At 47.7% G+C, this 9,501-nt stretch overlaps 1 protein-coding gene across 5 annotated transcripts in view; it reads left to right on the forward strand.

Moving 5' to 3' along the window:
* The window catches only part of MAP3K13 (mitogen-activated protein kinase kinase kinase 13), a 202,362-nt gene extending 195,208 nt beyond the window's left edge, over positions 1-7,154 (forward strand). For all 5 annotated transcript variants that reach the window (XM_062210828.1, XM_062210836.1, XM_062210847.1 and 2 more), the window contains 3 exons: positions 1,034-1,101; positions 4,109-4,406; positions 4,848-7,154. In XM_062210828.1, the coding sequence (XP_062066812.1) occupies positions 1,034-1,101; positions 4,109-4,406; positions 4,848-4,949 (468 nt within the window). In that variant the 3' untranslated portion in view covers positions 4,950-7,154. The remainder of the gene's footprint in view (positions 1-1,033; positions 1,102-4,108; positions 4,407-4,847) is intronic.
* The last annotated feature ends 2,347 nt before the right edge of the window (positions 7,155-9,501 follow it).

The following is a 9,501-nucleotide window of genomic DNA, read 5'->3' on the forward strand; positions in this document are numbered from 1 at the left end:
TATCAAGATACACTCCCTTGGGTATTCTAGGATGACACTCATGTCAGCAGACAGGGTAACTCCATCTTGTATCTTTCCCGTTCAAAAAAGCATATCAGAATACAAATGAGTAAGAGTCATGATGTTTTAGAACTGATTTTTAGATAGGTAAATTATCCCCACCCTCAGTAGAGTTACTTGGACCCAGTTATCCACTGCACAAGAAATTGGGTACGCCAGCACATCGTGGTACTGCGGTTAGGAGAACAGTTGCTGTCACATGAAGCTGCTCTCCCCATGTCCTTGTTGTGTGATCTTTGTAAAATATGTCATCTTCTTGGTTGGGACACTTACTCAGCCTTCCAGACCAACCAAGGACCTATCGTGACACCTCATATGTCTGAGCCAGAGCTCCCTCATCCCTGCCAACATGCTGACTCAGCAAAACTGCAGTAGGCACCCCTTTTTTAAAAATGGCAAATAATAACTCTTTATATATATACACATATATGTGTGTATATATGTATTTGTGCGGATAAGCATCTCTTGTGTGTGCAGTATTGTATTCATGGTGGCATGAGGAATACAATACAAATACAAGGCATGGTCTGACCCTCAAAGAATATATATCTTAGTATCACTATAACATTAGTGAAGAAGTATGTAACAGGGGAGTTGCTGGGCTTTGAAGAACTGAAAGATCACTTCTTGGTGGAATTTCTAAGACAGAGCTGGGACCACCAGTAGCAATGAGACTTCCCCCAAGACCTCCTGTCCAGCTTCCCTCTCCATCACACCCTGTCATGGAATATTTGTCTCCCCGAGGGCTCAGATAAAGTCTCACAGAGTTCTGTATGTCTCCCATGGCCTGCCATAATGAACAACCAGGAAAAGTTGCTAAATGAGTAAATAAGGATATGTATGACTAAAGGTGACACACATCAAGCTACTGCCAAGTGCCTTTTGATGCTAATTAAATTTTTAACAGGTACTGGGGGACAGGGATGAGAGGGAACAATGTTTAAATAAACTCTTTTCTCCTTGTTCTCCTCAGAGTGGGGATGACTCCTCAGAAGAAGAAGGGGAAGTAGATAGTGAAGTCGAATTTCCACGAAGACAGAGGTAAAACCAACAAACACACGATGGCTTTCAGTGAAATGATGGAACTGGGTTGGCTACACCTGTTCAATCACAGGTCCCTCTGCCAGGCCCCTGAGTCCACGTTTCTCCACTGCCGCACTCTGGCAGTCGGTTATGCACAGCAGAGCCTTGTTCATCAAAATGCACTTCATAGGAACTTCAAGATGAGGAGCATGAGCACAGGTTCAATTGAAAATGAAGAGGGCCCTGTGTAAACAATAGCCATGATGTTTATCAGTAATTTTATCTATCTTACTGCACTTCCCTGTGTTAGCCTATTCAGGCTGCTATTTAAAAAAAAAAAATGGGTAGCTGACACAGAAGTTACTCTTTCACAGTTCCGAAGACTGGTAAGTCCAAGATCAAGGTTGCAGATAATACAGATCCTGGTGAGGGCTCTGCCTGACTTGTACACAGCCACCTTCTCACTGGGCCCTCACATGGTGGGCAGTCAGGGGGTTCTCTTATTGGTAAGGTCCCAGCCTTACCAGATTAAGGTCCCACCCTGATAACTTCATTTAACCTTAACTACCTCCTAAAGACCTATCTCCACATACAATGACACTGGGAGTTAGGGCCTCAACATAGGAAACGCAGGGGTGGAGGGGCAGACACAGTTCAATTCACAGCATTCCCCATGCCTTGGATTTTATGCAAACCTAAGTGTGGTTACATTAGTTGAGTGTTGAGTCCTCCTTTAACCCAGCCTTAGAAATAGCCTCCAGGGTTAAGTGTTTGGCCTCATAGTTAGGATACTGCTTGGGATGCTCATGTCTCACGTTGGAGCACCTGGGCTCTAGTCCTGGCTGTGCTCCTCATCATGGCTTCCTGCTAATGACCACTCTGGGAAGGAGACAGTAGTAGATGGCTCAAGTAGTTGGGTCCCTGCCACCACATGGAGACCAGAATTAAGTTCCTGGCTCTTGGCTGGGCTCAGCCATGACAAGTACTTGGGGAATGAAACAATGGATGAGAGTGTGTCTCTCTCTCTCTCTTTCTCTCTCTCTCTCTCTCGTTCCCTCTGTCTCTCTTCCTATCTCTCTGCTTCTCAAAAACAAATACATAAAAAATTTTAAGAAGAGATACCTTCTGGCTTAGCTAACAGTAATAAATTTGCTGGCATTCTTAAAGGAAGAGCACCTCCTTTTACTTCTAGAATGAAAGATGCCCCTTCTTAGAAGTGGGAAAGGTAGTTCCCTCCCAGGAGGCCGGTTCTGCTAATAGACATCCTGTCTTTACAGTGTATGGCTGTAGGAATCTCCCGGGAGGGTCTGTGCACCTGCCCTCAAACAGGAATTCCCGAAACACTCAAGGGACTCAAACTTTTGGTAGTTTTGGGTGGCTGATGTAAATTCCATTTATGTTTTTACTTCATGATTTTGCTTTTTAAGTCATAATATTCTCCTCCTCTCCCTTCTGGATTACCAGCCTTGAGAACCTGTGTAAGGCCCAGTTTCAACTTTTCTTTCCCACAGGGCTTCCTCTATCTGGGCTCTCGCCAGCCTTTCTTTCCCACTCTTCCCCACCACCTGGCCTGGGCAGCAGAACTGCTCGTACTAAGAAATACAGAAAGGGCAATGGCAGAAGAAACAGTCTTCTTTTTATTATTTTGTTTTAAATTAGCGTAAGCTAACAGCATTCATATTTACTAAGCTACCTGTAAACAATGGGGGGAAAAATGGGAAACTTCTGGAAATTCTCCTTAGGAGCTTTGACTACAGCCCAGTGTAAACCGGAAGGTGCCAGCAACGGCTGGGCAGAGCTAGCTGCAGTGAGCGCCGCTTCCCAGCTCATTGCAGCGGTTAAAAAGGCACTTGGCCTTCCAGGGTGGCCACACTCCGTGCACACTGGGCAGTAGGAAGTGTAGCTGCGGCGGACTGGGGGCCAGAGAAGGACCCTGATCAGGATATGAGTAGGCCCGGCCCCTGCCTTCTCTGACAGGGCGGCTTCGAACAAGCCACGTCCCTTCTCTGGCTCCAGTTTTCTCATTTGGGAAATTAGATCAGAGAATCTCAAAATCTCTCACTGTGAGAATCTATGACTGTCTGAATAAGAAACCTAATTTCACACAAACATCTCGGCCCTGTGCATACATGGACACAGTGTGATTAGACAAGCTGGGTTTTTTCAAAGACCAGTGATAGGCATCAGCTCTGGGGTGTGCTGCAGTTAGTCACTGCAGGCTTTACCACGGACTGGGTGGCCCAAACAACAGACGTCTTGTGGTTCTGGAGATTGGGAATCCCCAGATCAAGACGCCAGCAGATTCGGTTGGCTCTTCCCGGTTTGCTGATGGCCACTTTCCCTCCGTGTCCTCACATGGCCTTCCCTCCATGCATGCAAGTGAAAGACGGAGAGACAGAACTCTTCTTCCTCTTTTTGTCCCTTAAGATTTACTTACTTATTTTGAAAGTCAGAGTTTCAGAAAGAGAGAGAATGTCTTCCATCCACTGGTTCACTTCCCAAATGGCCGAACCGCCAGGGTGAGCCAAGATGAAGCCAGGAACTCCACCGGGGTCTCCCAGGTGGGTGGCAGGGCCCCCAGGACCTGGGCCATCCCCTGCTGCTTTCCCAGGTGCATTAGCAGGGAGCTGGATCTGAAGCAGAGCAGCTGGGCGGTGAGCCTTGGCTCAGACACAAAACATGGGTGCGGCAGGTGGCAGCTTAACCGGCCCAGACATCTTCTTATAAAGCCACCTATTTGATTAGGACCACACTCTGACGGCTTCATTAAATTTCACCTGTGGCAAGCGCTGTCTTGGAACACAGACACAGACACCCTAGTCATCAGTGCGGGCAGCGGTGGGCCCACAGCCCCTCCGCGCTGCTTGAAAACTAGGTTTTCCTGTGCGGAGGTCCGGGGTCCGGGTGGGGGTGGGGGTCCAGGGTCTGGGTGGGGGTGGGGGTCCGGGGCCCGGGTGGGGGTGGGGGTTTCAGACAGGAAGGCAGCGGCCCATCATTAAGCGCCTCTGCCCCCCCGCGCCTCCAGGCCCCACCGCTGCATCAGCAGCTGCCAGTCGTACTCCACCTTCAGCTCCGAGAATTTCTCCGTGTCTGACGGAGAGGAAGGAAACACCAGTGACCACTCGAACAGCGCTGAGGAGCCGGCCGGCAGGCTCGAGGGCCGCCTGGCCGAGCAGCTGGACGAGCTGCTGTCCCAGACGCCCGAGATCCCCATCGACATGTCCTCACACTCGGACGGCCTCTCGGACAAGGAGTGCGCCGTGCGCCGCGTGAAGACGCAGATGTCCCTGGGCAAGCTGTGTGCCGACGACCGGGGCTACGAGGTGGGCGCTCCCCGGGCCGTGTCCTCGCGGGGGGAGGGCGGCCTCGGCCGCAGGCCAACACTTCCCGGGCTGATGTCAGCCTCCCGGCTCCCGGCCCCACTGCTGGTGAGGCACGCGAGGGCGGACGTTCAGGACAGGCGGGCTAGCAGCGCCTGTAGGCGGCATCCGACCCCGCCCCGACGTGTGGCCGTCCCCGGGCAGGCACGGGGGCGGTGACAGCCCCGGTCTCCCAGGTTCCTGCGAGGGTGAAGTGAATTACCAGACACAGAGCCCTCGCAGCGGGGCCCCAGCACCGTAAACCCGAGGAAAGAGGCGTCGGGCCGCCCCGCGCCTCCCACAAGCACCGCACCGGGTCGCGTTTTCCCCGCAGCCCCTGCCCGTCGCGGGCGAGGCGCGCGGCCCGTGCCCACGGAGTGACCCTGTTTTGTCTTGGCTCTGCAGAACCCGATGCAGTTTGAAGAATCGGACTGTGACTCTTCAGACGGGGAGTGCTCCGATGCCACGGTGAGGACCAACAAACCCTACAGCTCCGCCACCTGGTAAAGAAGAAGCCGGTCCTGAAGCCCCCGCGCGCCCCACCCCCAGACTCCGCTCACCCTCTCCCCGCTTTTTGCCTGGGAAGGGAGCTGCCCCGTCTTCACTACCCCTAGAAACGAGCTGCAATAACAGGAACATGAGACTTCGCAAATCTCTGGAGAAAAATACCCAAGTGAAATTAAGTCTCACTGAACATTTCAATCAAGAATGGCAGGGATCTATTTTATTGAATATTCTAGCTACTGTAACATTGATATTTATTTTTGACATTTTAACACTTTATACTGTAAAGAGTGAACTATATATGATATGTAGAGAGACACAATAATTTCTTGAAAAAAAAAATGGAAAGCAGTGGAATTTAGGAACAACATCATTTGGAATTTGTGGGGCTGGGAGGTACTATTGCTGCTGCAACAGGGGACCAGTTCCTTGGCCATAAGTGATGGCAGAAGAGCCAGAGCAAGACATACTGAACATTGTAGCTTGTGAAGGACAAACGAAAGGCAGGTCACTTGTGAACAGAGCACATTCAGTCCACCCAGCTTGTCCAGGTGGAGGATGGACCTGATCTAGAGAAGTTGGGTGAACAGATGCTAGCACCCGTGGTCTTTGAGGGCGTGTGCTTCCTGTGGGCGGAAACAAACTGCATGCGGAAGCTGATTTCATTTTCAGGTTTATAAGCAGCATTTGGTAGTGAGGCTTGCAGATAGTCCTTGGCAAATACTCCCCTTGTTAATGCTGTCACTGTCACTACCTTGACCAATGTGTTATCTTGACCAATGTGTTGATCTTTTAGATTCACGTGCCACTTTCTTGTAGCTTATGTCCTTTCCACTTCCTTTAGGAAAAAGGGTTGGGGGGTTCTGAGGAGAAAAGGATAGGGAAAAAGAACATTTGCAACAGTGTTAGAAAAGCAACTGTAGAATTTGTAAAAATATATCCTCAGGAGGGCTCGGTGCTGTCTGCTGGAGTCATCTTGATTCAAGCAGCAGAACAGCCTTTGAAGGCAGCTAGGATGTCCGTCTGTGTCCAAGCCCAAACCCTCCTTTGTTTTTATTCAATAACTCATTCTGTCCTGAAGCTTTGGTGACTGACTACCACTGTCAGAAGACAGGCAAGCTAGGCAGCTTAGAAAAGCAACCAAACCCTTTCCCAGCACAATAGCGTTTGTGTTAAATACTACTTGCAAAATACATTTTACTTCACTCTGAATCAAAACCGTTTTTGGATAACTGGATTTGGGAATTTGTGGGAAGAACAACTGATGCCAAGCAGGGACTGGAAAGACTTTACATTGTCCCAAGCACGAGGAGGTCCTACCTGTCTCCAGGGTCACAGACTCAGAAAAGCATCCCAAGGTACTCCACAGCACCTTGGCTTAAAGGAAAATTTTAACTAGAATTCTGTGTACAAGCCCACGTGGACCTCGTTGCTGTCTCTGTCTGCCAGACAGGTCACTGTCAAACGACCTCTGTAGACTCTGGAAGCGCTGACAGCACATCATGCTGGAAGTTAGGGGAGACTTGCACATTCAGGTATTAAAGCATTTCCCGTGCAGGGAACATGTTGCCCCTCCTCCGGGTTCCACTGACCGCATCAGCCAAAAAGGAAAGGCAGGAGGGAGTTGAGAGCAGTTCCTTTCGCTTGTCTGATCCCTCCATTTGTTTACACTTTATGTTGAGACATTGATTTAAAATGTAGTGTCTATAATTTATAGCATCTAGGTAGGATGAAGGAAAATGTGTAACTTATACAGAGGACAGTATTGTTTGCATTAAATTATTCCATTTTGTATAAATTCTGTAGCTGGACTACATGAATGATCTTAAGTTATGACATTATTATTGTTATTTTATATTATCATTCTCATTTTCTGTAGATCAGAAGGTGTGTTTTATGATGTAACACAATGATTGTGTTTATTGCTAACCATGAATTACAATGGATTTCATGATTTTAATGAAGGAATGAAAATGGAACTGCCATTGGGAAGCTCCCTGGTATTCATCTGAGCTGTAATCCCTAATTTTCTGTGTCCAGCAACAATCATCTGAGGATGTGTGTCCCGCCCTGAAGCCCAGTGAACACATTGTGATTTTGACTTGACCATGAAAGCTCCTAAGCGGGCAGATGACTGAGTGGATGGACAAGTAGTTCAAAAGCTGTATACTTTCCCAAGTTTCCTAAGAATAAAATCATGGGACTACACTGGAAGCAAAAGAGAATTATTTAACACCCTGAAGGGGAGAGACCCAGAGAGTTTCCGCATGGAGCTCCTGGATTGGTTGTGAGAATTAAGAGTATAGTTTTTGATCTCCTTCCTGCCAAAGGCCACAAAACCAATGTTTTCTCTCCTAGTTGGGAGTAGCAGGAAGAGTCAAAAAAGAATACATATATATGCTAACATATATTAATATACATTTATATTATGTACATGGCATAAATATGTGATATAAAACACCTAGCTGTGTTGTCATCCATAACAAGACTAAAGAAATTCCAGAGGAGACCTGTACCACGTGAGGATCATAAGGCTGGAAAGCACCTTGGGAGGTCACATTTTCCATCCATACAGATCACGTGTATTGTGGGCATCTCTCTGGTTCATGACTCCTTGGAATGGAGATGCTACAACTCCATATCCTGTTCTGGTCCAACTGAAAACACAAGTGTCAGTACACTTGAGTGTGTCCAGTTCTTTCTCACCTTCAGTGGCAACAGAGAAGACCTGAGGGTTATTTGCATTCTTCTACCTTGTAGCAATGGTCTGCCTACAAAACCCACCCATTTTAACTCCTAATTTCCATCTGTTTTTTAAAGTTCTCACGTTGGCTATCATGCTAATTCTGCCTTATCTGGATTAACCATGTGAACATGTTAGGTAGTAGAGAGTGTTGAATCTTCAGGCATTCAGTGTGTAGCCAAGATCTGAATAAAGGTCCACCTGGAGCACAGGTTTTGAAGAGCATTGACTAGAGGTGTCAGAGAAGGAAGTATCCTGAGTTAAGGTTAAACAGGGAAAATACCTCCTCTAGCCTGGCTTGTCCTTCACTGCTTGCCTCGGGGTGATGCAGAAGAGCTTGACTGGATACCTGTTTCCTTGAGAAGAACTCCACAGGCCTCTGAAGAGTGCAGAATCAAGAGCTCAGGGAATTTAAGAGCTCATTCTTCAGTCCTGTCAAATGCAACAGTGCCCACACTCACTTAGCGTTGTTTCTGACTGCAAGATGAGTTTCGATTTGTGTTGCAGATGGACATTTGGTTCTGATTTCCATATCTTTCTAGCTCAGATCTTCCAAATAACAGTTCCTCTCAGAATTGATCAGCACGCGGACTGAGAAGCCTGCATCCACTTTGCAACTGTGAGGGGCTCTGTCACCACCAAAGTTTGGAGCTGACTGCAAGACTGTGGGGCACTCTTGCTCAGAAGCAGGAAGAAGCTGGCTCTGTTGAGACGACTTGGCGTGGCCTGCTTGAAGTTTGCATACTTAAAAACTTTAGAATCAGCTGATCCGTTCTTCTACAATGAAGGACATATTTAACAGGATTTAATAAGCACTGGACATCTACTTCCACGCCTCATTGTGTTAACTATTGCCCTGTCCTACCTCAAGTGATACATGTGATGGTTTGGGACTTTCCTGGCGCCCTCCCTACTGCACAGCACCACCATCCCTTCAGTGCACACGCCTCCTTAGCGACCACATGAGTTGCTCTTCTTTTTTCCACACTTTTATATCTCAATCTTTTTTTTTCTTTTTCTTAACACATTCCTTCTTGAACTTCCTGGACCTCAGTTCTCCAGAATAGAATATTTGGAATCCAAGGAATTCCTGCCCTGCTCCATAGTGTAATGTGTTTGTTTTGTTTTTCCACTAAGCCAGAAACCAAAATACCACCACAAGCCACCCCAATCCCAAGCACCCAAGACCAACATTATTTCCTGAGCATCATTTCCTTTCCTGCTGAGCAGACAGGGCCTCAGAACCTCTCACCACACAGCACTGGGGAGAGCAATTAACATTCAGCTGCAATTGGTGGACAGGAAAATCCATATCCCATCCCAGCCCTGACCTCATGATCACTTTCCAAAGGTGGTCTGAGGTCTTGAGTTAGCCCTGACGGGAGAATGACAGGCTCACGCCAGCATTCTCCTGATGGATCCCACAAAGCTGTCAGGACCACTTCCCTCTACCTTTTGGACTCCAACTCCAACTGATTAATCACCAGTCACTGATGAATCGAATTGCAAAATATCTCTTCATTCACATCGCTTATGTTGAACGAACATGTTCCTCCTTCGCCTTATACAAACAGAACAGTGAGTCCCAGTTACTTGTTTCCACCTTAGACCCTGTACAACTAATAGGCCAAAAGCAATGTGACATTCTTTACAAGACGACTTGTACTGTCAGTATGAACTCAGTGCCTTTCCAGGAAGCAAGATTTTTCTTTGCTGATTTTGTAGAGCAAACGTGCCAGCATACCCACACCAGTGTTACCAGTCTCACAGACCAGACGCATTGGACTTGTATGAGCGGGCTTGTTTGCATGT

This window comes from Lepus europaeus, chromosome 2, assembly GCF_033115175.1.
Source record: "Lepus europaeus isolate LE1 chromosome 2, mLepTim1.pri, whole genome shotgun sequence".
NCBI classification, from domain to species: domain Eukaryota; kingdom Metazoa; phylum Chordata; class Mammalia; order Lagomorpha; family Leporidae; genus Lepus; species Lepus europaeus.